The 27,777-nt window shown below is 51.1% G+C and overlaps 11 protein-coding genes and 1 non-coding gene across 12 annotated transcripts; 4 read left to right on the top strand and 8 right to left on the bottom strand.

Annotated features, from left to right (window-relative positions):
• Nucleotides 1–1,066: 1,066 nt before the first annotated feature.
• Nucleotides 1,067–5,649, bottom strand: MYCFIDRAFT_71755 (uncharacterized protein; the record flags this gene model as incomplete). Its single annotated transcript, XM_007922141.1, has 6 exons — nt 5,438–5,649; nt 5,131–5,379; nt 4,271–5,069; nt 3,902–4,208; nt 2,545–2,564; nt 1,067–1,105 (listed from the first exon to the last, which is right to left on the bottom strand). The coding sequence occupies exons 1-6, from the start codon at nt 5,536–5,538 to the stop codon at nt 1,067–1,069; spliced, it is 1,515 nt and encodes a 504-aa protein (XP_007920332.1). The 5' UTR covers nt 5,539–5,649.
• Nucleotides 3,170–3,249, top strand: MYCFIDRAFT_t10. Its single transcript has one exon. It is a non-coding gene; the product is annotated as a tRNA-Gly (tRNA).
• Nucleotides 5,650–6,361: 712 nt separating the features above from the next.
• On the bottom strand, nt 6,362–8,011 carry MYCFIDRAFT_213777 (uncharacterized protein; the record flags this gene model as incomplete). The annotated part of the gene is made up of 1 exon (XM_007924061.1): nt 6,362–8,011. The coding sequence occupies one exon, from the start codon at nt 8,009–8,011 to the stop codon at nt 6,728–6,730; it is 1,284 nt and encodes a 427-aa protein (XP_007922252.1). The 3' UTR covers nt 6,362–6,727.
• Nucleotides 8,012–8,275: 264 nt separating this feature from the next.
• MYCFIDRAFT_185919 (uncharacterized protein) lies at nt 8,276–9,639 on the bottom strand (the record flags this gene model as incomplete). The annotated part of the gene is made up of 2 exons (XM_007924060.1): nt 8,276–9,413; nt 9,623–9,639. 2 exons carry the CDS (start codon nt 9,637–9,639, stop codon nt 8,276–8,278), a joined length of 1,155 nt encoding a protein of 384 aa, XP_007922251.1.
• Nucleotides 9,640–11,279: 1,640 nt separating this feature from the next.
• On the bottom strand, nt 11,280–12,497 carry MYCFIDRAFT_124215 (carbohydrate esterase family 1 protein; the record flags this gene model as incomplete). Its single annotated transcript, XM_007924059.1, has 1 exon — nt 11,280–12,497. A coding segment is annotated over one exon (1,218 nt), but the record flags the coding sequence as incomplete, so codon positions are not given.
• A 1,861-nt stretch (nt 12,498–14,358) lies between these two features.
• MYCFIDRAFT_89935 (uncharacterized protein) lies at nt 14,359–14,799 on the bottom strand (the record flags this gene model as incomplete). The annotated part of the gene is made up of 1 exon (XM_007924058.1): nt 14,359–14,799. The coding sequence occupies one exon, from the start codon at nt 14,797–14,799 to the stop codon at nt 14,359–14,361; it is 441 nt and encodes a 146-aa protein (XP_007922249.1).
• A 381-nt stretch (nt 14,800–15,180) lies between these two features.
• Nucleotides 15,181–17,421, top strand: MYCFIDRAFT_96474 (uncharacterized protein; the record flags this gene model as incomplete). The annotated part of the gene is made up of 3 exons (XM_007924057.1): nt 15,181–15,411; nt 15,469–16,002; nt 16,204–17,421. Coding segments are annotated over 3 exons (1,983 nt in total), but the record flags the coding sequence as incomplete, so codon positions are not given.
• A 293-nt stretch (nt 17,422–17,714) lies between these two features.
• On the bottom strand, nt 17,715–19,478 carry MYCFIDRAFT_115267 (uncharacterized protein; the record flags this gene model as incomplete). The annotated part of the gene is made up of 1 exon (XM_007924056.1): nt 17,715–19,478. A coding segment is annotated over one exon (1,764 nt), but the record flags the coding sequence as incomplete, so codon positions are not given.
• Nucleotides 19,479–20,140: 662 nt separating this feature from the next.
• MYCFIDRAFT_150310 (uncharacterized protein) lies at nt 20,141–21,116 on the top strand (the record flags this gene model as incomplete). Its single annotated transcript, XM_007924055.1, has 2 exons — nt 20,141–20,315; nt 20,377–21,116. The coding sequence occupies 2 exons, from the start codon at nt 20,141–20,143 to the stop codon at nt 20,916–20,918; spliced, it is 717 nt and encodes a 238-aa protein (XP_007922246.1). The 3' UTR covers nt 20,919–21,116.
• An 874-nt stretch (nt 21,117–21,990) lies between these two features.
• On the bottom strand, nt 21,991–23,861 carry MYCFIDRAFT_185915 (uncharacterized protein; the record flags this gene model as incomplete). Its single annotated transcript, XM_007924054.1, has 3 exons — nt 21,991–23,121; nt 23,191–23,579; nt 23,636–23,861. The coding sequence occupies 3 exons, from the start codon at nt 23,859–23,861 to the stop codon at nt 21,991–21,993; spliced, it is 1,746 nt and encodes a 581-aa protein (XP_007922245.1).
• A 338-nt stretch (nt 23,862–24,199) lies between these two features.
• Nucleotides 24,200–24,901, bottom strand: MYCFIDRAFT_210171 (uncharacterized protein). The gene has a single exon (XM_007924053.1). The coding sequence runs from the start codon at nt 24,791–24,793 to the stop codon at nt 24,428–24,430; it is 366 nt and encodes a 121-aa protein (XP_007922244.1). The 5' UTR covers nt 24,794–24,901; the 3' UTR covers nt 24,200–24,427.
• A 284-nt stretch (nt 24,902–25,185) lies between these two features.
• On the top strand, nt 25,186–26,897 carry MYCFIDRAFT_185914 (uncharacterized protein; the record flags this gene model as incomplete). The annotated part of the gene is made up of 4 exons (XM_007924052.1): nt 25,186–25,240; nt 25,290–25,355; nt 25,411–26,085; nt 26,143–26,897. The coding sequence occupies 4 exons, from the start codon at nt 25,186–25,188 to the stop codon at nt 26,895–26,897; spliced, it is 1,551 nt and encodes a 516-aa protein (XP_007922243.1).
• Nucleotides 26,898–27,777: the final 880 nt, after the last annotated feature.

Here is a 27,777-nt window from a genome sequence, read left to right as displayed (position 1 = left end):
GTGGGCCACGAAGGGAAGTTGTGCTCGATGATGCGGTGGTGTCTGAGACAACAAGCTTGCCCATCTTTGTTTCTGCGACAGCCCGGGTTGCACAGAGGCTTGTGGGAGAGGAGTCAGTGCGGCATGCCTTGACTGAGAGGAGCGTGCGAAAGCAAGCCGCACAGTTCTATGCACGGCACGCCTGGTGTCGTCTCGTCTCGCCTCTCGACTCTCGAACAAGGCGAGAGTTTGACCGAGTGAGAATACCGCGCGCCAACCTGGCGCTGGCGCTTACAGTACGATGCTCCCCGTCCACGCACAACGCATGCCATCGTATCATCACCGTCTCTGCCTTTGCCTTTGCCGACCCTCCATCCCACCACACCCTGATAGCACAGCACGTGCCTGTCAAAGCGATGGGGTGCAGAGCCGATGCAGAGCGCATCCTGGTCGCCCAGCAAGGTTCTCCTCCCGCCTGCGAACACGAGCTCTCTGTCGCCGCCACGAGTCAGCGGGAAATATTGAGCGACTCATTATTGTCGAGAACGGTGCGGTGCGGCCGGGATGCCCTTCCCCACGGCACGTTGATAGGAGTCAAATATGATTGATATTGATTTGATGAGCGCACCGGACAAGCTCGGGAGGGAGGCAGGAATCCCTGAGCCCGCTCGTTGTGCTCTGGTGGCAGACAATAGTTATGCCCGGCGGATGTACGCAGCGCTAGAGCACCACAGCCTTACGCGGAGATGCGCGTACCAGCCAGCAACAATACCGGATGACAGGCTAATGTTGTGGTCCGACACGGCAGAGGAGAAGGCTCAACCGCTATGCCAAGGCCCGCCAGTGTGCGCCAGCATCATCATGCACCTGACTCTAGAGCAGTGAGCATGCTCTTCACGCTCGAATGCACTTGGAGCACAGCTGCGAGGCCCGAAGCAGGTCTCAAGAGCCTCTTGCAAGTCAGGATGGCACCCACGCTTCCCACCAGAGCGACTGAAATTGTCCGAGGACATCATCTCACAGCATGCACTAAGACTATGACAGGCTATGTATTCACACTATGCTGGAGCTGTTGTGAGTAGCTCAGTCAGAGGTGAGTGGCTAGTCGGGCATCACCCCGTTCATGCTCGGGTAGGGTCAGTGTCGCGTACATCATTGCCCAGATGATTACGAGCATGGAAGCAATGGTCCTTCGGAGCTGCTGTGAGTACTTTCATCGTACGTGGACCTTTAAAGAGGCCTCACAGTGCAGTGCTCAGCGCCCACATGATGAAAGTCTCCCTACGTTGCTTCAGTACCCGCTGGCGCGACACTGGGGAAGATCCAGAGCTGCTGCAATGAACTTGATCGTGCGTGCGGCGCAATCATGGGCTCACCGCGACACTCTCAAAACGAATAAGGAAGGCTATATTGCGCTCCTTGGACCTTCGTAAGCAGGATACGCGTCGTGCTTCGGAGCTAATTGAATTCCAGCAGTCATACATGAACTTCTCCACTTCACCTTGAACATCGGATCTCTCGTCCAGAGATGGAATCAATTGAGGCCAACGTCGAAAGAGGTTGCCTGGACCTCATGCTCAATCGGACGCGTTTCATGCCGTTCAATCATCTTCCACGATGCAAGAGCATGTTCCTTCTTCGTCGTCGTACAGCACACCGCACTACACACTAATCAGTGACTTGCTGGACGTGGAGGACACGCTAGTACTCACTAGATAGCAGAACTCAGCACCACATGTGCAGCTAAGGGTATCTCGTCAGCCCAGGCACGCGACAACGCTTTCATGCAACTTACGATATATGGTCACATCCGTCGTCTTTTTCAACAAGCACTCCGCAGCGCGGACAAATCTGCCAACCCTCCTTTCTGGCCCGTTCGCGCAGCTTCCTCTCATCGGGATCTTCTGTACATTCGTCTGGATGCGCCGCTTTCCTACACTCAACGCATGTCCTCGTGCCTGGACAGCTCGGACAGGAAGCGAAAGGGTACGTCCGCCGGGACTCATCGATGTAGTGGCTGCAGGCGTGGCAATAGACCGGGTCATAGTCTTTCATCTCAGGCTCCTTCTCTTCGAACTTTTGCGCCAGATCCTGTGGTAATAAGTGGCGAATTCCTTCAAATGGTATGTGTATTTCGCAGCATTCTGGTGGATAGTGGCGCTTGTCGATAAGTAAGTCTGCGCCCATGGAGCGGACAATGACCGTTGCTAGGCAATCGAGGCAGTAGTCGTGTTTGCAAGGCGCTCTATAACAGCGCTTGGTCTCGGAGCAGGCGCAACACTCCTGCCATTGCAATCCGACATGCTCATTCTCGGCGTCGAGGTCGTCCTCCTCATACTCTCCGAAGTTCACGCCGTCGAGCTCATCTTCGCTCATACTAGCCTCCTGCTGGTTGGAAAGTTCGCGATTGACGTCCGCCATTTCCTCGATCGGCTCGCGATGACTGAAAAGAAACCAAGTCCTCGAGACATCTCAAAAGGCCAACCGGAAAAAAAGCCAGAAACTTCCGGACTTTGAAGCTGCGTCAACGCACAAACAGGCTCAGCCGTTCCGCCTTTCACTGACCGAAACACTCCATGGCGAATCTTGAAGACAGAGACATCTTAAAGCGAGACAAACGCCGACATTATCAAAGAAAAGACACGCTCCACGAGCGAAACAGATATGTCTTGGCAGCCTGCCCAAATTGCAGTGGTGGGAACATTGACATAGTGTGGGAGTGACGGGTAGGTCGTGGGTATAGGTACATATGTAGGGAACTGTGTGTCGAAGGCCTTGTATTTGCCACATCATACTTAAACTGCGAGAGGGTCTGCATGTCATTGTATGTATATGAAGGGCGCTGGTATAAGTATAGACAAGAAGTGAAATGAACAACGAGGAGCTACTTTTCAGCGGGATTGAGTTGTCATTCTGGTATGTATCTACCTACCGCTGTGTTGTTGTCTGTAGTCGCATGTGTGCTGTTGTGTGTGTGTGTGTGTCGGAGATCAGAAAAGAATACTAAGTACATGCTTCAGCCAAGCCCAGTTTCACCACTACATTATCAAAGACAAGACACCGAGTGTAGATGTTGACAGCCACTCCAGTGACATGTACGAGTGAAACAAATGTCTTGGCAGTCTGCCCAAATTGAAACAACTATATAAAGAATAAACATTCCAGCTTTCCAACAGACCAATCAGAGGTCGCTGCCATGGTTGAATGGTACAATTCGCGCTTGCCAAAAGCATCTTGTGCGAGGTCCGCGTTCGATTCGCGGTGGTAGCAGCATGTGTTTGTCTTTTTTTATGCCCTTGAGTATCTACCTCCGACTTACGCTCACAGAGAGAAAAACTGGTCTGGTCTGGTCCGTTTGGTTCCGCGATGCTGTGAAGCAGCAACAAGCTGCACCTCACTTTTGTGAACCCCAGGTAGCCGCAGACAAATTCTGAACAACTTCATATGAAATGAATGGGCGACCAAGCAGTTCGTGGGAAAAGAAAAACCGCTTTTCCCGTGCACATATTTTTGACCTGATTAAATTCCAGAAACACGAAGCAAAAATCGGGTTGAAGTGGACGGGTAGGTACTTTAAGCAAGGTGATAAATAATCATTCATAGCATACTGTACGCTAAAACGAGAGAACCCAAAAACACTTCACTTCACGCGGTCCTCATCACCGAATCTCCTTATGCGCACTCCCCTGCCCCTCCTCAATCTTCTTCTCACTCTCCCTCTCCCCCAAACCCTTCCCACTTCCCATCCCCTCCTCAGCACTAACCACCGAATTCCTCTTACTCCGATTATGCAACACCGCCAAACCCGCCGCTCTAGGATTAACACTACTAAGCCTCCTAACATTCCTCTCCTCCCTCTCGACAAACTCCAGCGGCCGTGCACTCTTCGTCGCCACCTGATCCCGAAAAACCAGCACATCACTTTTCTGGTTATGCGTGCGGAAATACTCATCGATATCCTCCAGCGTCCTGCCCGCAGTTTCCGGAAAGAAAAGGTAGACGATGGGGACGAAAGAGAAATTCAGGACGGTCCAGATGATGTAGAATTTCCAGCCGAGAGTGTCGATGCCGATGGGTGTGATTTCTACGACCATGAAGTTGAAAATCCAGTTCGTGGCGGTGCCGAGCGCGGCGCCTTTGGAGCGCATGGAGAGGGAGTTGATTTCGGCGGGGTACAGCCAGGGGACGCCTTGCATGCCGATGCCGAAGAAGACGTAGTAGAGGAAGAACTGGAGGGAGTGTTAGTTGGGGATATTCTACTACTTTCCTGATTAGGGTTTGGGGTGCTTACGAAAGCTACACTAGCGCTCGCGACTTCCTTTTGAGAACCGTATCCTGGCATAGCTGCGTAGCGGAGAAGGATGGTTATGATCATGTAGCAGAAACATTGTCCTGCGGCTGCGTACATGAGCATTTTGCGGCGGCCCCAGCGTTCGACGTTGGGGATTCCTATGAGGGAGAAGAGGAGGTATGAGACGCTGTTGACTGCGGCTAGCAGGCGGGCCATACGGTTGTCGAACCCGACGGAGGTGATGAGGACGGTTGGAAGGTAGTACGAAGTGACGTTAATTCCAGACAGCTGTTGCACTGCCTGTGCAAGCATTCCCAAGATGAGACGGCGAAGGGTGCATGTTCCAGCATTTTCCCCTTTCTTGCCTCTCACGAGATCGCGGATTCGAACGGCATGATCACGTTCATATTGGGTTGAGAATTTGATATCTGCAAGTTCGGTTTGGACGTAGGGATCTTCGATTTCTGTTCCTTCAATGTCCGCCAGAATTTGTTCGGCTTCTTCGTGACGGTCTTTCTGCACAAGCCAGCGGGGAGATTCTGGGAGCCAGGGAACTGTGGCGAAGAGGGTTGCGATGAAGATGAATTGCAGGGCGAGAGGGACGCGCCAAGCGATTGCGCCTCCGGCGTAGGAGAAACCGAAGGTCACCCAGTTCGAGAGGGAGAAGCCGGCGATGTTGAGGATGAGTTCGATGACGATGAGTTTGCCGCGCCAGGCTGCTTTGGAGGTTTCGGCTTGCCAGGGAGGAGCGGTCGATGTGTTGAGACCATTTCCAATGCCACCGACGATTCGTCCGACGCTGTTGATTCAGAGTGGTCAGATTGAGTTATTCTCAACTGCTGGAGGGATTGTTCACCTACATCATCTGAGGAACTCCGTAAGCTGTGATTTGCAAAATAGCACCGATACTCATGATGGTCGTTCCAAGCAGAATGGTCTTCTTTCGACCTATCAAGTCGCCAATGAAGTATGCCAAAATGGCACCAAAGAAGCACCCGATATCGTAGATGGCGGTGACGGTTCCAAGGAGTGAGCTGTTCCCTTCGAGATCGAGAGTCTGGAGGAAGTCTTCAGTGACCACGACTCCACCGAAGACGCCTTGATCGTAGCTGTCAACAAAACGATTAGCCAATTTTTCTTGTATCTTTGTAGCCATTCCATTCTTACCCAAACAGTGTCATATCCGTTCCGCAGGCCACAGTGACCCAGAACGTCAGCCATCCTCCTCGAAGGCCAAAATATCTATCATCGCCGCCGAGACCGAACATGGCGGCAGTGAGTATAGCCTCGAAAATATGTCGATGCTGGTGCTGTACTACATCGACGAAGCGGTCAGGGTAAGGCTACTATATATCCAAGCTCTTGGCTCGATGTCAAACACGCAAAGCATGGTCTTCGAGAAATGATCAGCATCATTTTTGTACTGCATACACCCATACCCATGCCGCGGCCGCAACAGATCAAAGCACAGACGCGACAGACTACAGTAGCACCGCGCTGCCAATCAAGAACGTCGTCTGCAACGTCTTTGGATCTGTCAAACGAATGGCAGTGACATGATGGCACACTAAAGACGCAGGATGGCGTGCACTGCATGATTGCCCGTAGACACTCCAAGCGCCAGTACGCGGGGCGAGTGGTTCCCATACAGCTCGACGACGGAGAATTGCTCGGGGGCGTCTCGGTGGTATTGTGCGTGCCGTGCGCAAGGAACATCGTCATTGCTAGTTGCACGGACGTTCGCTTGTTTCCAAGATCCACAGCTCAATCACAGCCCAAAGCATTCCGAGAATGGAGGCATTTAGACGCGGTAGTCTAAATGCCTCACTGTGTGAATTCTCGCATTGACGGTGAACGTGCTATGCTATCAACAATCTGTCGAGTGGTGGTAATGCAGAGCTCTCATACATTTGTTGGATCTGTAGGATTCAAGATCGTGGGTGTAGGCGTCTTCCCCGCGAAGATCGGCGGATGGCGTTTCTCATCACACTACTTTTTCTTCTGGGACACTGCGGCATCAGTACATTAATTTGTCGCGTGGACAGAAGCACGAGTATGTTGCTCAATGAAAGAATCATCGTCTGCGGTAACCATCAGTCCGGCAAGTGTCGGTAGTAATCCTGCAACTCCTACGGACGACGGTGCCGCTAAAAAAGCCGGAATTGAGGCCGAGTTGCTTGTCCTGTATGCTTCATGCGACTCAAGCACTGGTCTCAGGCGTGGCGCCAGGCTTGCTTGCCTTGCCCAGCCGCATCTCCTTGCAAAGGGAGCAATGGGTGGCACACAGGCACAAGACATGCCCATCACTCATTTCATCTCCAATGCGGGTATTGCACGGCATGTGTGGAGTATCCAGAATTGATACCATGTCGGCGAGCAACGGCGACATCGATGCTCGTGAATTCGTCGATTACGGCCCGGAGATTCCAAGCGCATGGGTCTTCCACGTTCAAACATTCAACGCTGCGGTGCACTCGGGCGACTAATGAAGTTGACACCGGCCAGTGCTGCTCCAAGGTGTCCCAAATCCGACATCCGTCTCCTACCAAAGATATGAACCTCTTCACCTCTCGGCCAGAGCAGCAAGCCCGTAGAGACCGACAGATAACCAGCCAAAGCAAGCAAAGTTGTCGTGGAAAGCAGGAGAAATGTGAGATTGCTTTGCAAGAATGGGAGCTTCTTTGCGTGCCATAATTGGAGCTTGTTCGGGTCTCCAAGTAATGGGATCTGATCCCAGATGCCTGTGCAAAGAGTTTGGAGGGCTTCAGATGCATTGGATGTATGCGGTGAGCTCCATGGGAGCACGGTCTTGGATGCCTCTCTCTTGGCAAGCACGGCTGCGTGAGATTCGCATTTGCTCAAATCCATCACTGCCTCAACATTGGTGTTCAGCGAAAATTTCGCGTGTATACGCTCGACATACGCAACCAAACTTTTGTACTTCCTCTTCATGGTCGCCGACAGCCAGTCCTGCGGAAGCTCTGGATAGAGCATGAGACTGAGGTATCCATACACCAGACAATCAACAGCCGCAAGCTCTCCCCCAACCGCGTAGACATTATCACCCAGAATCTCCTGCAACGGCTCAAAGAAATTGTCCGCCAAAGCGTTCAGCTTGAAGATAGCTGCGTGTTCAGGTCTCTGCAGCAAAGACCGCACCGTCTCCTTTCGCGGCAACAGCAGACTCGCCCTCTTCTGCGTCTCAGCCTCGAATTGTGGCTGCTTGCCAACACCATCAAAGCCTTCGGGCCTATTACTCATATCTTCATGCACATCATCCACATCGATGCTAGAAATTCCGAGATGTTCGGTTCGACTTCGTGCGGCAGAGCGTCGGGTAGGCGGTAAGATGTAATTTGCGTGCCAAGGTAAAATCTTGCTAAAGGCAGGTCGTGTTGCGAGACGATAGTTTTCGAAGCCGACGTAGAGCGAGATGTCTAAGAGTGTCTGGGCTTGTGATTCCACCAGTGATGCGATAGCGGTGCATAGTGCCCGTTGACCTTTGTCTAGACTGGTTTCTGATATGGCGATCCTCTTATCGACGAGGTGTCGCACGATATTATTGAAGCCAAAAATTCTTGCGGTCCCATCGATCAAACGAGGGAGCGGCGTTCGCGTGTCGTGAGTGGGAATGATTTCGTATTTTCCGCGCGCGTATAATTGCAACAGAGCGACAGCTGCCGAACATTCTGCATCAATGGACGGCAGCCCAAAGGCCGGTCCCAGTGTGTAGAGTTGCATTGGTGTTGATGCATTGTGAGTGTTTGTAGACGTCCAAGGACCTCGGAGAGTCGGAGCTCTGGCACGCGAAAGCTGCTAACTAAATATTTGATTGAAGATTTGATTAATAGCAGCGACCCAAGATCGACCGCGAGTTAGGTTACCACTACGTTAAGACTCTCGCTCGATTACTGTGGGACAAAGACTGCAGGGCTTGAACGATATTTTCTATTTAAGAGAGGGCTTGAGCATTCATGTCGAAAGCCTTTCTTCATTCGTTAGAATCTAGGCACTCCCTTCACGATTCAACCTTGCCAAAATCGCCTTCCCAGCACTCGAAGCATTCTCCTTCCCAATCTCCGCCGTAATCCAAGCCCCAATCCTACTCAACTCATCCAAATCCAGCCCCGTATCCGCGCCGAGACTATGAAGATAATACACAAGGTCCTCCGTCGCAACATTGCCCGTAGCGCCCGGACTATACGGACAACCCCCCAAACCCCCCACCGCACTGTCAAACGTCCTGACGCCGTGGTCAAGCGACACCATGGTATTAATCAAAGCTTGCCCAAACGTATCGTGAAAATGCATCGCGATGTCCTCGTTCTGTACACCGGCTTCTTTCAGCGTTTGTAAAAGTTTCCTCGTCCGCGGTGCTGTGCCCATGCCCGTTGTATCTGCGACGCTAATCTCATCTGCGCCGATTTCGAGGAGCGAGGCAGCGAGTTCTGCGACACGATGAGGGTCTACATTCGGGCCTTCGAAAGGACAGCCTAAAGCCACGGATATGTAAGCTCGGACGGGAAATCCTGCTTCGCTGCTCTCTTGAATGAGAGGAGCGAATCTATCCAGACTTTCTTGTATTGAGCAGTTTGTGTTTTTCTGGCTGAAAGTTTCCGTCGCGGCCATGAAAATCGAGACTTCGTGCCGTTGTCCTCCGTTCTTTCTTGACATTGCGTCGACACCGGATGTTGCTGATGGCATGGCGTTTGGATCTGAGCTTGAGGTATTCGAGGCTGGCCCGCTGTCATGTGAGGGCGAAGGAGGCGGCGTCGGATAGCCGTCTGCAGCTTGAGACGTACGGTTCATCACTTTGAAGTAGTTCTGCAAGCCCTTCATATTGGGCAGAAGCCATTGATACGTCACGTCGCCAGCTGGAGGGTTTTCGAGGACGGAGGAGAGGACCTTATCTGAGGCAGCCATTTGAGGGACCCATTTCGGATGTACGAAGGAGCCGGCTTCAATTGTTTGTAGGCCTGTTCTCGCTAGCCTCTTTACGAGCTCTATCTTGGTTTCTGGTGATATTGCCGTCTTCTCGTTCTGCAGTCCATCTCTTGGCCCAACTTCGACTATTCTGACGTGATCGGCTAGGGTGCGTGTCGTGTTCGAGAAGTTGCGGGTAGAAATCTGGTGGTTTGTCCGACTGCATAATAGTCGACGCGATATTGGGCGAGACATCAGTGGTGGAGTTCGGAGCTCAGTGAGCTCGAGTTGGACAGTTGCGACAGTTGCTATTTCTTACAAATCAGTCGCACGCGTGCTGCTGGAGCTTTGCTATTGTGGAGAAAGATGTGATTGCACCGGACTACACAGGACGAGATGCTCATGTGTGTTTGTTACAGAAGACTATACCGTGCCAATGCGTTCATGTCGCACTTGCGGAGAGAGCTCTGCGCCTTGAGCCGAGCAGCCCTGAGACGGAGCTCTATACACACCAGATTGTCAATAAAGAATTCACAACGCAATCTTTGCCCCTACAAGTTCTTTTTAATATATCTTTTTATCTAGAGGAGTTATAGCTTAATAATATAGGACAAAGATACTCTAATTTATGTATATTTTTAGAAAATATTAAAATTTCTAGTCGTTGCCTCCTAAATTAATAAGCTATATAGCTTAAAACTCTAAGTTAGAGATTTTAGAATTTTAGCGTTTTCTTGAGTCTTAATATACTATTTTTAGTAATCTAAAAACTAGGCCTTATAGTTTTACTTAATAAAAATCTATTTTGAGATTTGTCTCGTAATATAGCTACTATTAGTTCTATAATCTAGAATTTAAAACTTAAATTCTTCATAGGTTCCCTTTCGTATATCTTTTTCTTTAGACGAGTTATAGCTTAGTAATATAAGACAAAAATAATCTATTTTTAATCTAGTATTAGAAAATTACTAAAATTGTTATAGCTATCTACTAGGATTAGCCTAAAATTCTAGAATAAAGATTTTAAGACTTTTGCTTTTTTTAAGCCTTAGTATACTATTTTTAGTAATCTAAAACCTAAACCTAATAGTTTCACCTAGTAGGAATCTATATTAAAGCTTTTACTTTAAATAAGCTATAAATAGTCTTATAACTTAGAAAAGAATATTCTTAAGAATTGTAAACTTTAAATTGCTAAGCCTACAATTGTTAAGAATATTCGCTTTAGGATTTTAAGACTAATAGTAAGCGTATTAAAATAAGAATCTCAAAATATATTTATACTAGGTAAAACTTTTAGGTCTAGGTTTTAGATTACTAAAAATAGTATACTAAGGCTTAGTAAATACTAAAATCTTAAAATCTTTACCTAAGAGTTTTAGGCTAATCTTAGTATATAGCTATAATAGTTTTAGTTATTTTCTAAAAATACATAAAAGTTAAAGTATATTTGTCTTATATTACTAAGCTATAGCTCTTCTAAATAAAAAGATAAACTAACGAGAATATAGTAAGAAAATAATATTCCTTTCTAGATTATATTACTAATAGTTTATATAATAATATATAAATTTAGATTTAGATTTTTATAAGATGAAACTATAAGATCTAGATTTTAGATTACTAAAAATAGTATGCTAAGGCCTAAAAAATGCTAAAATTGTTAAACTTCTAAATTAGACTTTTAGGCTATATAGCCTATAAATTCAATAGGTAACGACTAGAAATTTTATTATTTTCTAAAAATAGATACAAATTAGAGTATTTTTGTCCTACATTGTTAAGCTATAACTCCTCTATATAAAAAGATATATTAAAAAGAACTTGAAGGAGCAAAGATTGCGTTGTTGTCGCTACGGTCAGAAGTGCTGTATTGACAATCTGGTACGTATGGGCCTCCCTACCCTGAGCCGACATCGGGAAGCTTGGCATCTGGCAGCGACATGCATTTCCATAGAGCAAATCTGAGCTCTAAACATGCCTCAAATTCTTGCGGGCGAATGCATTATCGCTCTCGAGAAGACCATTGGGCAATCTACTGAAACGACAGGCGTGGATGTCACTGCCCATGACCCGCCCGATCCGTCAAAGGCCTAGCTTTCCACAAAGTCGTTCTCCCAAACGTCCACAAAGCATCCTGCCACGTATTCCAAGCATGGAAACCAAACGGCGCGACTCGCGAAACATATTTCGATCCGATTCCATCCAGTGCTTCTTGCAGCAGCCTAGTATCATCAAATGCAATATCAAACAGTCCATATGCGACCGTGAGACCACGATCTAGTAAAGCGGGATTCTGCGCCGCCATGCTGGTATTCACATAATCATCCAATGGATGGCCGGGTGCTAGAGCTCCGGAGAAGAGTCCATAATAACCAAAGTACGATGTCGCGTTGATGTACATCTCATACGTGAGTGCGCTTCCCAGAGAAAGGCCCGCGAACGCTCGGCGTCCTGGGTCTGTGGAAACGTGGTAATGCGATTCGATGTATGGAAACAAGTACTGCTGATACAGGGGTCGGACGATTTGAGCTGAAGGATTGGACGTATTGAGGAGTCCGTTGAAAGTTGGCATCACCACGACCGTTGGCTCGATGTGTCCTTCGAGAATGAGTCGGTCCAGGATGTTGCTGACCTGCCCTTGATTCTGCCAATCACCTGCGGCGCCACCACCTCCGTGAGAGAGGTAGAGAAGCGGATAAGCTGCGTGTGCTGAGTTGTTATCGTAGCCTGGCGGCAAGTACACAGCGAAGTCGTGCAGGTCTGCAGATGGGCTGACAGCGCCAGGCGAAGGGTAGAAATCGGCCACTATTTTGCCTTGAGGGCCGCTGACAGGGAGAGCATAGTCGAAGTTCAAGTTGACGTCTGCGTAGGATTGGTATCCGGGGTGGTATGGAACCTGGAACGGCGAGCCTGCTTCGGTGCCTTGAACGGTCTCGAAAGGCGGATTGTCAGGATCGGTGATCCCCTGGTCCATAGATACGCAAAGTGTGACATTCTGACAGTCAGGCAGAAAGTAGTATTGATATGTGCCAGAAGGCAATGGCCTGGTGAAGGTGAATGCGCCATCGCCTTTCGCCTCCATAGAGTAGACTGAGACATCGGTGAAAGCAGGAAAGTCGCCTGGTTTGTAATCGGTTGGATCGAATGATGCAGCAGAAGTGATAGTCGTCTGATATTGATTCGTGAAGTGTGGAATTCCTGCAATCTGTACCTCTTGAGCACTTGAGTTGTGGTATTTGATGGTAACCTTGTATCCTGTAGGTGACCCATTCGATGGTACGACAGAGACCGCGGCCAGTGCTGAGCTGACGCAGGCAAGAAGCCAAAGACCTCGGGAACTCATCGTGGAGGCAAGAAGGTTTGCTCAAGATTTCTGTTCATCCATTTTGATAAAGCAAAAGGCTCGTATAAGCTTGTCCATGATGAGATCCCATATTCGACTGCCGAATAGTGCATCATCGCCTTAGCCGCAGCCCACTCCTGCCAGCAAGTCCAACGTGACTCCGAAGAGATCCTTTGAGCGGGGCATGTTCATCACACTAACGCGGCCGACTGCATCGATGGCAATGCAGAGGCAGGAGCGGAGAGAAGTGGTGAACTAATATATCTCGGCTATGCCAGACCCGAAGCCGTCATTGCACCGGCTTGGCAGGCTCGTTTCTGTCCTGATCTCGGCCAGCAATATAGACGCTGGCAGATGTGATGCACAGGAGAGCCGGGCCAGTATTGATCGTTATCGACATTAATGCCAGAGAGGAGCATCAATCTGGGTTGAGACTGGTACCTGGCGCGGACGATGTTGTAAAGTCGCTTTTTTCCAGCCTGTAGCGTGCATTATAGATTTTGGAAAGGCTCGAGTAGCCTTCGAACTGTCCGTGCATGAAGTGGTAGTGAAGTACATGTACATGTAACGTCCTTGTGACGTAGTTGCGCGAAAGATCTAGTATCATTTTCAATCTCAATGAAGTATCGCATTGCGTCTTGAAACACATCCTTGAAAGTCTTGTCGCAAGATGGCCTTAACAAGTCTGGGATCCTGGCATCCGGGTATAGCAGGCCTACATATAGGAGACCAAAGACTCGGTCGCGTGGATCCGAGGCATGAACCTCATTGGAACGTGATAGCATGTCTGGCATGGTCGACGAAATAGCACATCAAGACAAAATGTACTCAAATCCAGCGTAAGTCGCTTCGAAGTCCGAGTCTTCCCTGCAAGAGCTACGCATTGGAGAGCTAGCTTTGTACTGATAGGCACAAGGACTGTCTGACCATTTACCACAAGCCTGTGGCAAGGTGTAGGATGTCCCGAGGTGTAGGAGATGGTCTCATTCTTAGACCTTGGTACGCTCTTGAGCGCTACGACTTGCAAACTTCAGACCAACGTTGCATTCTTTTCCTCACTTTTAGGTAGTATCTCGAGCACCTGATCTCCCGATTGCTCTCGTTCAAAGCCTGAGAGCGCAGGTCAGCAGTGAATGGCTTCAGAGCCGGAGCCTTGATGATTGATAGCAGTCCTATATCAGTTCTCCGGCAGTCTGGAGAGAACGTGCGGCCTGGTTCTCGTTGTGCTTCGATCGCAGAGAAACAGGTTGACGTCTGGCAGGTCCTGGTCGAGGTTGGAGATGTCCTCCCGATCAATTGGACATAGATTTGGTGCTTCGTCCAGCATTGAAAGCCGTCATTCGACAGCGACCACTTTCACGACACATTGGATGATAGATTGTGGTGCAACTCAGCTGCCACAAAGCCTGCATGCAAGCGTCGCGCTTGACAGTTACGACCTCGCATCCAATATTCGTGCCAGTACGTAAAGCGGAAGTTGCTCAGCAAATCGTGAGCACGTTCATCCGAGGATAGCATGCCCGAAAATCTTGTCAATAGCATGCCATATGCATTCGAGGGGCAATTTGTAACATGATTCTCGCATTCATCAAAGGCAAAGATGTGCCAAAAATTTGACGCAGGGCAGGCGGAAGGAATGGATGGAGCTGCAAGATAACAGAATGCATTTTGCAGACGTGTCCAAAATCAGGTCCAATAGTCGTACAATGGCATCTCGTTCTCTCCAGTATCGGCCGTTCACCATCCAAAGATATTATTGACCGTGCCTTGAGCAAGCCAAGCAGTCACTCATTCCACGCGCAGCGACTAGGCCATATTATCATTGCCCTTGTTGAGACTCATTCAGCTCCACCAGCATTTCCCTTGTAGCAGACAGCGACTGCGAGTCACCATACAATGCTGCGATCAAAGAGCCATCGATCTTCGGAAATTCATGCTGTAACTGCGCAACGTCCTTGTCGGTCTGCGACTCTGGTTTCGAGCGGTTCATCTCGAAGGCTTCCATTGCTTCGCGCTGCTCGCCGCGCTCGTTCGCAGGAATGAATCTTTCCTCGTTGAAAGTGTCTGTTCTTCGCGGAGGCGGCCCTGGCGGCGGCTCGAAGCCTCCTTGACTCTGCTGCTGCGGTTGCGGTTGCTGCTGGTGTTGATATTGGTATTGCTGTTGCTGCGGCTGCTGCGACACCTCGTTCGCCCATGGATTGTTTGACGGGATGTGCTGATCTTGCGGCGCTTGGCCGCCGTACCAGCCTTGGTTTGACATCTGAGTAGGATCTCTTGTGCTTTCTCCGGGAGTATTTGCAGAGTAAAGGTCGACACAGGTCATACCAAAGCAGAAGAGCAGTCGTGAATAATGTGGTAGCCTGCAGGCAAGCAAGCTGTGATGACGAAGCGAGCAGGGAAGTTGCGAACCAAGATCGGGCCGAGGGGTGCCGACGACGATGACAAACACTTTTCACACGATCTTGCCGCTTGTCTAAACAAAGTACAAGTACAAGTACAACGAATGCGTGAGACTCACCAAGACGCTGCAGGCCAAGATCTTGGTAAGCAGCTTACTTACTGTAAGCCAGTCATGTCACCGGTAGGCTGAAATGGCATCCCGCCCTCAACGAAAACATCGAGCCTTTCTCGTACCACCACAGCAGGCATGAAGACGGTGTGTATCGTAGGCGCCGGTCCAGCTGGTCTTGCAGGAGCAAAAGTACTGCTCAAGACAGGCAAGTTCCATATCAGAATCTTCGAGAAAGCAAACAGAATCGGAGGCATTTGGGCTCTGGACGAGACCTCCACAGAAGAAGCCTTCCTGCACCCAGACACGCCCACGAATCTCTCAAAGTTTACAGTTGCCTTCTCAGACCTCGACTGGAACTCGGTAGGCCTGCGTTCCACTCAACAAAATGCATCATTGGCCAACGGAGCAACTTCAAAGAGTCCAGCCCCCATGTTCCCGAAAGCCTGGCAGGTGAATAGATATCTGGAGGCGTACAGACAGAAATACATTCCAGACGATGTGCTACAGCTCGAGCACGAAGTAGTGACGACCAGGAGATCGACGGAATCTGGCAAAGCAATATGGCACGTTACAATCCGACACCCACACGGACAAGAGGCCGAGCACGACTTCGACCATCTCATGCTCGGATCCGGATTTTTCTCAACTCCACGCCCACTCTCCCAGAACGTGGATAAGATCGCACCAAATCTCGGAGTGAAAGCCATCCACAGCTCAAAATTCCGCACGCTCTCCCAGATTTTCGACCAGCCTGAAGATGCAATCGACAAAAAGATCTTGCTGATAGGCGGTGGCAACTCTGCAGGCGAAGCAGCAGCAGCAGTCGCCCAGCAACTATCGGATGCGTGGTATTCACCCAAGACGGGAAAACATCAAGACTTGTTGTACAAAGGCTGCAAAATTCTGCACGTAACGCCTCGTCCACTTTACGCTCTGCCACCGTACACGCCCGTAGACGAAAACTGCAAAGCATACGTGCCCATCGACCTCCAACTCTATGATCTGAAACGCAGACCCAAAGGTCCGATTATAGCAGGTGCAGGACGAGTACCGAGAGCAGTCAAAAATTTCGTTCACGGCGCAATGCAGGGTATAGTCGGAGGAGATCAATCAGATCTCGGCAGTCAAGCTTTGAAGATACCTCCAGAAGAGCCTAGATCAGCAGTATATGTCGCACTGTCCGAAAGCTATGCAGAATTCGTCAGAAGTGGTGTAATCGAAGTGCGAGCCGGAAGAGTCAAAAGTCTGAACGGAAAAGAAGGAGTCATAGAAGCAGAAATCGAGCGAGACTCTGGCGATACTACTGAGGTGGAGGAGGACATCGGTGCCATAATTTACGCGACAGGCTACTCACCGGCTTCAGCCATAAATTTCTTGCCGCAAGACGTGAAAGATGAATTACATTACGATCCCAGCAGTCTGCGCCTACCTCTAATTTTGTCCGGATGGCAAACAACAAGTCCTCAAGTGCCCGATCTCGCGCTTCTAGGCTTCTACGAAGGACCATACTGGCCCATGATCGAAATGCAAGCGCGCTACACAGCTCATCGCTGGCTGTCCCCGGATTCCTCAGCTCCAGAGATACGTGCATACGAAGAAGCCTCAAAGCTTCTCGACCTGCGCAAAACCATGAAAGCTCGCGGTAACGATGTCCCACAATACTGGTTCGGCGATTATGCCGGGTACATGGAAGAGATATCCTCCTTCCTAAACCTGGAAAGAAACAACGCCCCCTTCACCTCCGACCGCGAAGGCTGTGCTTCACCAGCACGCTACCTATCCCCAGATTCCTCCTCCTCCTCCTCCGACAGACCTCAAGCCCAAGCCATAATGTCCGATCTCCATAAAACCTGGACAGCATGCATTCAAACCGGCCTCTACACAGCGCGCGCAGCATTCCGAGCATTACAAGGAACCTGGACCATCTCTCGCACGATTTCTAGCAAACTCCCCACCTTCCCCTCAGGAGTTTTGAAAGGCACAGCATCTTTCCATCCCCGGAAAGTCACAGCACCGGACTTCGATTTCGAATACCTCTACATCGAAACCGGAACGCTACATCTCTCCAACGGCGCGGAAATGACCGCGAGAAAACGTTATGTGTATCGATACTCCGAACTACGAGATGAATTGAGCGTGTGGTTCGTGAAGCCGGAGAAAGATTTGGAAGTAGATTATCTATTCCATAACCTCGAATTCCAGCCCGCCGCTAAAGGACTGCTTGCCACAGCCGACCATCTGTGCGTGAAGGATATGTATTGGAGCGAATATTCGTTTCCAATGCAAGGAATTTCGCTGCATGGATTCGAGACGAAACATACAGTACAAGGTCCGGAGAAAGATTACGTGGCTCGGACGGAATTTCTCAGACCGGAGTTGAAGATGAAGTGAGAAAGAGTCTTTTTATTTTATGATTCGTCCATGCCGATGCCAAAATCCGCAAAGGGGAAGGAATCTAGAGATAAGAACAAATCCGGATCTAGCGGGAGTTCTGTCGCGAAGGCTTCGACGAAATCATTCGTTTCCATCGCATTATTCGTAGAATTTTCCATCATCGTCATCGTTTTCTCGGGAGTCTCAGTATTCGCGAATCCATCCGTAGGCGTTGTTGTCTCCACGATGGCGCTGAGATGAGGTGGTCGTTGAGTTTTCGAAGTCATGGCTCTCTGAACCTCTTGCTGTAACTCCTCCAGAACGATACTATATCTCAAACTCGGAGCATTGCCTTGACTCGCCTCCATGAGATCCTTTTGGACAGTTTCGGCCAAACGGAGAAGTTCGTCTTCATGGAACGGGCCGCTGGTTGTTATGGAAGCTGGTAGACGTCCGTGTTTGCGTTGGATGAGCCAGATGTAGATTACGGTCAAGGCATTGAAAGAGACGAATTGAGTGTACCAGAAGGATTGGAAGGTGTGTTTGCTGAAACCTGCAGCGAGGGTGCTGTCCAATGTGGATTTGGCTGCGGAGAGGCAGGTGTTGATTTGAGATTCTTTCAGGGCTGTGTGGGAGGAGTCCAAGAGGAGCGCGGGGCGGTTTATCATCATTTGGGCGTGGCAGTGGGCTAGCTGGAGGACTGTGATCTGGCGGCGGAAGATGGGGATCAGACTGGATGGGTGAATGGCGCCTGAGAGGACGACGGGTAGAGAGGCGTGCCATGCTGCAGTGTCGGCGTTGAGTTTTGCTGCGGTCTCGAGCTTTTGTTGTGATCGTTTCCTTTCGACGGAATGATGTTCGTGGACAGCCTTCTTGACGATTCTCGTGATTTCGGCGTGGAGAATTGATGCTTTGATGACGCTGTCACGAGGTGCATGGTCTTGAACGATGCCCTGAGCAGTCAGGTCTTCGTCTTCGACAGGATCTGGCATCGTTTGGTCGATGTCTTCCAAGTGGAGCAATGCAGGGCGGCCAAGAATCACGCTAAGATACGTATCGAGGGTGGACGCGGCCCACAGGCATCGTTTCCTGCATTCTCTCGCGATGTGGTCTTGCTGATTTGTGGGGATATTCGAGGCTCTATGGAGGCCGAGAGCCATGATGAGTTGAATGGTTGTGCCGAACTCGTACCACGCGCGATTTGGCCGAGAGGTGTGGAGCAGGAAAAGGCACTTGGCCAGCCTGGCCTGGATTGACTCCAATCGAGGCTTGCCAGTCTCGATGGTCATTCTTGCTTGAGCGGCGTTGAAGAAGCGTTCACTCTCCTTTCGCGACGTGTCATCTGGTCCGAATATATGCTGTGATTCATCTGCATTGATTAGTCGAGCTGAAGCCAGCACGAGCAGAACTACAGCCTGACGGATTGGAAGAAGTGTTGCACCCTGCACACCTGCTTCGACCTGATGATACGTCGCCAACCACTGTGCTATGGTTGGCTTGTGCAAGAACCTGTACGTGGGCATTGCGAGGTCGAAATACTGTGCCAGGAGCAGTGAAGTGGTGGCGACATCTGGCAGGCGGAAATGGTCTTCTGGTTCCACGTGCGGTGCCTGGCGATCGCCGTACGAAAAGACCGAATCGGATTGCCCAAGATCGTCCTGAGCTGCACTGGCGGACAGCAGTTTTGCACCATCCCTCTCAAAGCGCTTCCAAGCGCGGCGGAGAAAGGTGTAAGGCGACGTGGGACCCAGATACTGCCCGAGATTCGTCGAGCCAGCTTCTGGAGAGGCCGCTCTCGATGTCCTTGCATTACTCTCGACGCCATTGTGCTGTGCAACAGGCTCGAATGCAAGCGGAGGAGCAAATTGCTGTCGGGGGATCGGGGTATGTAGGGCGGGAGACGAGGTGTCATGGTGTGCCGAAGGCAGTGGCTGGACCAGCCTTCCTCGTGTGTAGGAAGCCAGATATGTGCAGTGCGAGCCATTGGTACGACAAGCAGAACATGGCAGCTCTCCGGAGCAACGTCGCTTGCGGGACTTGCAGCTATCGCAAGCTGGTGAACGATTAATATGGCGAGCGATGAGAACGAGGCGTCCGTGTCACGAGCATCCGCATCCTTACCTCTGGTCACCTTCTGCCTCTTCGCAGCCCGTGGAGAGTCCGCTCCCGCTGCATTTCCATTTCCATTTCCATTTCCATTTCCATTTCCATCTCCATTTCCATTTCCGCCAGCGTTGGGCTGTGTCGGAGAGGCGTGAGTGCTCGTTGGTGTGTTGGAGTCGACGACCGGGCTGAGAGCAGCCATTGCATGTTGCTGACCGTGGCCGTGGCCGTGGCCCGAGAGTGGATGGCAGGAAAAGGATGGGCCTTTTCCGCTCGCCTCTCGGGGAAATGCCTTGCCTGACCGAGGTCTTCCCGGCGAACGATCTGGCCTTTTCGCATTCGACGATGGATGTTTTCGGGTGGCTAGTCACGTTGTCCTGCCGTCTCCAAAACGCGGAGATGAGATGCATCATGCGTGTCCATTAGAACTGTTGGAATGCCCAGCCAGCCTCTGTGCTTGTTTGTTTCTCCGCGAAGCCACATGGCCAACCAGCGGACAAGGGTCCACTGCACATGACTCGCGGCAGCTGGAATACACCTCGCCTTCTCCATGTTCTGCACTGCCACCTGGTGAATTGAACGTTATATCGCCGCCAAAAGTCCGACTGGCCAAATGTCGCGCTTCGTGTCTGCTGGAGCCGAGGACAATCCCGCCGAGCAGGATGAAGAATGGCAGAAAGCGTATGCCGCCATAGAGGCGACGCGTCAAAACAAGAACACGTCTGCTATGGCTGGTGGCAGCCAGGAAGGCGGCAAGTCACTGTATGAGACGCTGCAGGCTAACAAAGGTGACTAGGTCGAGGTCTCACGCTTTGCAGACATACCCAGCTGACGAGTCAGGTTGATGAGCCGCCAAACAGGAAGCATTCGAGGAATCACTCAAACTGTCCAACCAATTCCAGTCGCTCAACGAAGATGAAGTCGAGTTCCTCGATTCCGTCATGGAGTCAACCCGCGCTCAGGAAGCCGCGCTCAGGAAAGAGACGACTGAACAGCTAGATGCCTTTCGAAGACAGCAAGAAGAAGCCGAGCGCGCAGCGAAGCAAGCAGCTTCACCCGGCCCGCCAGAGACAGCCGAGCAGGAGTCGTGGTCGGTGGGGAAGAAGAGAAAGAAGGGCAAAGAGTCTCTGTTTGGTGCTGTAAAGCTGCGACGGTCGTCGACGACAGATAAGTCCGAGCAGCCTGCAGCCGAGCCACCGGAAACGACAGAGTCTTCGAAAACGCGAGCTGCAGGAAACGCCTCGGCTCAGCATGCCGTGAAAGCAGAGTCCGCTGAGAAGAGCAGCGACAGCGCCTCGCCTGTGGTATCAGACGGTAAGGCGGCTGTCAAGCCTGCTTCGTCGGGTGTTGGTCTGGGCTTAGCAGCATACTCCTCAGATGAGGACGACTGAGCCAGTCCATAGCACTTCGGCGCCCGGGCTCTGCGCTGTCCAAGTCTCCAGCATTCTCTATACAATCCTTTGTCCTGTGAGAATCACAGAGTGGCACTACGATAAAACAAGGCCACACCAAGGACCGGGACGAACAATACCATTGTAATAACACCACTCTAGCACTTTCTCTGTCTCAATCTCTCAACTTTCCCTCGCAATTGATTTCTCAATCCCTAACTCTCCCCACTTCCCACGCCTTCTGAACCTAACCCCATTCCACATCCACACCCCAACACAACCACCCCTCTCCAAGATCCACTCCGGCCGCATCTCGCGTCCAATCCCACCCCGCAAACCTCGCAGTCAGCGAATCCGCTCCCACAACTTGAACCTGAACAAGATAAAAGAAGAAGCCTCAACCGAGCTCTTCACGAGTCCAGCCTTTTCCATCAGCACTGAAGCCGCTGAAATCGCATTGCCGGAAAGTGACAGTGAGGATGATGACCTTGCCGAAGAGCCACAGGATCTAGATCTAGGTATAGACGGGCCTGGTCTTGGAAGTTATGCTTATGAGGATACGGCTGCTGCTGCTGGGAGAGTAGAGTAGAATAGAATAGCGATGACTCTGCATCGAGCGAGGGAGATGACACGGCATCAGACGTTGATCAAGAGATCGCTGACAAGGAGACAGAGGACCTTATAAGTGAAGCTGCGAACCCGATACCTCGACCGACATCATGATTCCAGATCGATCGTTCTGTTTGAGTGGGCGTTGTTGTTGACGAGCTGTGGCTAATAAGTGAGTTGTCCTTTCCTTTCGCCTCACCTGAACTCTGCGCGCCAAATCAACGCGAAAGTCTTAATAAATAGCTCAGCTGATCGATCATTTCCTAGATACCTGGCGAACCTGACAATCTGGTCAAGCTTTTTCGAAATATGCAGTATTCTACATCAACCCGACCCCAAACTCTTTGAAAAAAAAATAACAATTTCCTTGCCCGCTATCCATCAAGCACCATCACAAAAAAACCCCCACCCATCCCCCCCCCCCCCCCCCTCCCCGCGCCCCCCCTCCCTTCACTGTCTGTCCTTAATCAAAATTAATCCTCCACAACTCCCTCTCACACCCCGCCGTAAAATCACTCCGCGTATGATGCGCCAAAACATTATCACTCACCAAAAGATCCCCCTTCTCCCACGCATGATAATAACAAACCCTACGATCGTGCAAAAGCTCCGTCAAAGCCCCCAAAACTTCCCGATTCTCCTCCTCACTCACATTCTCAATTTCCACATCGGTAGGCTGAAATGCCGTTTTGGACTGAGGCCAGGGTTCATGGAATCTCAGACAGGGTTTGCCGGTGACGGGGTGGGTGGTGATGAGGGGGAGGGTGCGGAGGACGGTGGCGTCGAAGGAGGAGGTGGAGACGTTCCAGGTGAGGGGGCGGAGTCTCTCGAGGGAGAGGGAAGGGGGGAGGTAGCGGAAGACCATGGTGGAGGTGGAGAAGAGGGTGAAGCCGGTGTCTTTGGGGGAAGTGGTGACGGAAGTGAAGAATTGGAAACCCGGGGGAGTGGAGATGAGGTGTTCGGAGCCGTCTTCGCGGACGTGTTTTTCGGTTTTGAAGAGGCCGTCGTAGTGGAAAGGCATCCATTCGGCGGAGAGGACGTTGTTGAGGCCGCGGGTGTTGGCGCCTTGGTCTTTGACTTCGAGCACGAGACCGAATTTCCAGCCCGTGGGTTTTCCGAGATCATAGGACTTTTTGGTGAAGAGGTCGCGGTCTGTGGTTTTTGCGAAGCCGCGCATGATGACTGGGGAGTTGATTTGGGCTAGTGCTCGGACCTTGGCGCCATCGATGTCCTCGATCGATAGGGCGTCAGGACCGGCAGCTGGTCTGATCAGAAGTCCGGCAGGATACAGATGGTCGCAGAGGACGCCGCCCTTTTCTTGGCCCCAGGAGAGGAGGTCGGTCTTCTCGCGGTAGAAGCTGGGATGACCATTTCTGTATATCAGCTCGTATCGATCATCGGCATCGAATTGCGCGTGGTGGCCAGTCGTGGTGGTGCCGTCGAGGCTGATCGCTATCGAGCAGTGCCATGGAGTAGTGAAAGATGTGTCCGTTGGCAATAGGCTAATGGGGATCTTGTTCTCCATGTGCGACGAAGGGTGGATCGACAATCTGATAAAGTCGGAGAAGGTCTCTCGCACAGCCCTCGCGAATGCCTGGAAAGAGACCATGTCAGTATCGAATCTTCGATGAGGCTCGTTCAAGTTTCTGCTTGGCCAACTCACATCACCTCGGAACAGCATCTGCTTTGCAATGTATTCGATGCCCTTCTTGAATTGCGACTTCGACCTCTCTGGACCGATAGGATAGATGTCTTCCAAGTCGGTCATCAAAAACTTGATATAGCCTCTGTAAGTAAGGCAAGTATCCTCATCCTCTTGAATCTTCAATGAAGCATCGAAGTTTTCATCGCCGTAGTTCGAGAGTAGTCCATGTCGGAAGTTGGTTGCATTCGCCACATACTTGACTTCATCCATCTCATCCGGGATTTTCTTCACTTTAGACAGATCCTTCAGTCGGGAAAATAGTATGTGCTTGAAGCCTTGTTCGGAAGCGATGGTTCGAAGTCCTTCGCCGTAAGCCCAGACATTCTTGTCAGGAACGCCGAGAAGGTCTTTGACGGTCAGTCAAACGGAACTTGATTGCTAGACGTTCTCCTTTGATACTTACCATTATATACCAATCCATCAGAAATGATCATGAGATACGCGCCAGGCTTGTATATGTGCGCGATTGCAGCACACATGCCATTCAGATGCGCCAGAGCGAACTCTTCAGCCTTATCGGGAAGATATCCCAATACTTTAGAGCTGGTGTTTGGTGACTTGAACGGAAACGCCGGCAGACACATCCGAATAGGCTGTGACTTGGAGATCTGCGAGGAGATCTGGTCCATGAACTTGGTGTTGGACTTTTGCGTTGCGCCATCTCGTGTTGGGAGCTTGTACCGGCTGATGACGGCGAGAATGCGGGAAGCCAATGCAAGATCCTCGGCGCTGGCAGTGGTGAGGTGCTCCTCTGTTGTGGCCGAATGCCTCTCTGCTGATGGTGACGGTTGAGCTGAGTCGCGAGGTTCGCTCAAAACATCCTTTGGGATTTCGAGTGAGGGAGGCTGAAATTCATCGATGCTGGTCGCATGGGGCGTGGTCGTTGGAGCCGCCATCTTGCGGAGCAATGACTGCGCTACAGTGAATAGAGTTCAGAAGGAGTGCGTGAAGAATGAGTGCGAGCTTTCAGCGAGTAATGGTTGAGTGCTTATGAAGCCTTATACTTGCGCCGGAACACTCCCGCTCCTGCTTTATCATTAGATCATAAGGGTGTGTGAGGGCTTCCATGGACGAAGGACGGTCTGGCGAGAGGTTTTGCAACGATCCACGGACCTCCAGCCTCTTCTGTCGCAACATTCATATGGCAATATCTCGCTACTGATGTCGTCTCGAAATGGCTTCATGTTGAGGGGCGCTACGGCAGAGCGATCTCGACGGCTTTGCGAGGCATTTGACGTTGCACGGCATTGCATCCAGTTCCGTCAAGATCGGCTGTACATTTGCAGCTTTTCCTCACGATGTCAAGACCTGCTCGGCATCGATCCATAAATGATAAATTGCAACACAGCGCAGGGGAGGAACCCGGACACGTATATCGGCAGTTCGTAAGGCTGGCCTGTTGCGTCTGTCGTTGCAGAGCGGTGGCTTCTCCGTCGTATTGTCTGTTCCGCTCGCTATCTGAAGAGCTTTCCAGAGCTTGCTCAATGCACGCTTCGCTCGCCCTGCCGGCACGTGCAGTTGATCCTCCCATTGCATACAATGCTGTCGATGCTGCAGCCATGTGACGTTACACTATTTTCGATGTCGAGAAGCGAACCCTCCACTTTCCGCCCCTCCCCGAGAGACGTGAGAATTAGCAAGGCTGGCTCTTGGACCGTGCACCACTGCAGAGCATGAACGATGTGCTGCATGGTTCATCTCAATCGGCTAAGGTAGGGCGCGGATATTGCCTCACTCGCATCAAACTTCCGATGCGTCTTGGGACACATAGCATGTCATGCGTTAGAACTTCCATTCAAGCCGAAGCAGGGCCAGGACGGAGAATTTTTGCAATCACGAACTGTTGATAGTCGCTTCAATCGCGCATGTCTATTATACTTCAAAAGTCCGCTTCGTCCTGCTATTGCTTCAGTCAAAGGTCTCAGCATTAATTATCGTTTTCAAAGCAGCAACATGGGTAGCCTTCCAGCTGTAAACGACGAAATCGTCGATGTCGCGGTGATTGGAGGTCAGTCGTTCAGAATCCTCTCTTCCGGAGAAGTTGCTAACGAACTTAGGTGGCCCAACTGGACTGCTGTCAGCGCTACTGATGCGCTCACTCGGAGCAACAGTGAGCGTCTTGGGTAAGTTTGGACAGATATCCAAAACGGACCTCATGATTAATGACGAGACGACAAGATGCCAAGCCTGGACCGCTACAGCTAGGTCGTGCGGATGCTCTCAATGCACGGACTCAACAATACCTTGAAGTTGTCGGCGTACTCAAAGAGCTCCGTGCCAAAGGCATCGAGTGCAACACAAGCTCGACCTTTGGAGACGGCGAATTCAAAACGCGTCAAAGTCACTGGTGGACGGGTCTGGAGCATTGCTTGCACAAGCACTTCCTGATGATCGGACAGCCCGAAGTCGAAGCTGTTCTGCTCAACCGGTTGGACACACCAGTGCATTATGGCGAGGAGGCAGCCTCCATCTCCGAAGATGGAGAAGGCGTCACAGTCGTCACCAGCCTCGGCAGAACAATTCGGAGCAAATATGCCGTTGGAGCAGACGGAGCTCGATCGACGGTCCGCAATGCCCTTGGAATTAGCTTCACCGGTACCAAGCCAGAAATGATCTGGGCTGTACTGGATACATTCATCGACACAGACTTCCCTGTCTGTTCTGAAATCATAACATTCCAGCTAAACGAGCAGGCCAGAGTGTCATGGATTCCGCGGGAGCGAGGTATGGCACGATTCTATGTCCTTCTGGACGGCGAGGTCACCCAAGAAAAGGCCGAGGCGTCGATCCGAGAGCACATGAGCCCGCACCGGGTAGACTTCCAGAAGACGGAATGGTTCAGCACCTTTGAGAGTACGTATGGCCCTGTCACCAAGTGTTACATGGTGCTATGCTAACAAGCCCTTCTAGTCAAGGAGCGTATTGCATCGACGTTCGTCTCGAAAGAAGGCCGGGGTCGCATCCTGCTTGCGGGAGACGCCGCCCATGTCCACTCGGTAAATGGCGGGCAAGGCTTAAATACTGGGATAGCGGATGCCTTTGCGTTGGCGTGGCGGCTCGCCTTGGCAGTTGATGCTTACGGACACGGCTCCAAGGCGGCAGACCCGCTCGTCCAAAGCTACGATATCGAGCGCAGGACTGTCGCAGCCGATGTGATCAATGTTGCTGCTCGACTTGTGCGGGACACCATGCGTACAGCTAAGCAGTATGTGGGCACGATAGAGAGAAACGCTGGATATATCACCGGAATGGGAGTCGCCTACGATGAGTGCGGCTCCCCTCTGGTGACCGAGTCGCAGAACGGCATCTGGAAAGCAGGCCGAAGGTGTCCGGACATCATCTTGCACTCCTCTAGCCTAGAGTCAAGAAGATTGTATTCGACAGTGACGTATGGCCAATTCTTGGTGCTGGCCTGTGGCGCTCCCCTCACGGAAAAGTGGTCAGAGCTGGAAGACATATGCACCAGGTATACACTGCTTCCCTCGAGGGACGAAGAGGCCGATTCTTCACCAAGCGCCGATGGAAAGGCGTTGACTTTCGTTTCGGAAGTCATTGACCCGCAGGAGCAATTCGTGGTCATCGCAAGGCCGGACATGTACATCGGGTATGTTGGGACGGAAAGGCAGGCGCTGGAGTACCTGTCGAAAACAGTCAAGCGTGCGTAGCCGATTGTTGAAGCACGAATTTGCGTGTATTTCTTGGTCATTTCTTGGTCATAGTAGCCCCGTCTGAAGAGGCAGCTTCTCCAGCCGAGCGGGCGCTACTTTGCATGTCTCGCCGAGCGAGACGCGAAGCCGCCCGTCCGCCGTGCCTACGGACTTTATTCTGGCGACCGATTGATGTCGAACGCTTTTAGGCCGTGTTTATGCGCTATCCCGGCAAGAATAGATGAAGTGCTCCACTTAATACTTCTGCGGGCGTTTGAATACGCTGCAAACGCACGAGCAGCGTTCGGCAGCAAATTGCTCAGCCTTGACGACAGGACTGAAGCAGGCGGCTGGAAGATGTCACCTCCGCGATGGGTCGAAAAATGTTAGGACCAATGCCTTTGTTTGCACACTAGTCTATGGCGTGTACCGCGGACCTTGTTGAGCATTGCGTTGAATTTAGTGTTGGTCTCGCGAAAGTAATGAAGCCTGCTGGGGCCCCGGAAGAATTTCACGCCGCTTGTTGTCTGGTCGTCATTTCGATGTGTATCGCATGAGTTGACAATGGTAGCTCATTGGAAGACGTAGTGTCGGCGAGAAAGCTGTATGGCCCGTGGGTAGTATGGCTTATGTATCATGTGATCATCTTCGGCTCGCAGATGCGGCAGCACGAGCGGGGCGGGCAGTGTCCTACTAGCTGTCGATCCGACCAGGACATTGTCTGCATGAGAAAAGCTCTGCTTGTTCTAGGTGTTGCTACGGCTTACCAACAATCAAGAACCATGACCATTGGCTCATCGTATGTCGCGATGTGAAGTTGTTTGCTTTCCTGCGACTAAGGTAAGAGGCCTGGTAGCTAAAAGCAAGACAAGGCTGTGGACCGTAGAAAGGCTTGGCT

This window comes from Pseudocercospora fijiensis, assembly GCF_000340215.1.
Source record: "Pseudocercospora fijiensis CIRAD86 unplaced genomic scaffold MYCFIscaffold_1, whole genome shotgun sequence".
NCBI classification, from domain to species: domain Eukaryota; kingdom Fungi; phylum Ascomycota; class Dothideomycetes; order Mycosphaerellales; family Mycosphaerellaceae; genus Pseudocercospora; species Pseudocercospora fijiensis.
Note: the sequence above shows the minus strand (reverse complement) of the source record. Positions and strands in the feature narration are given on the sequence as shown.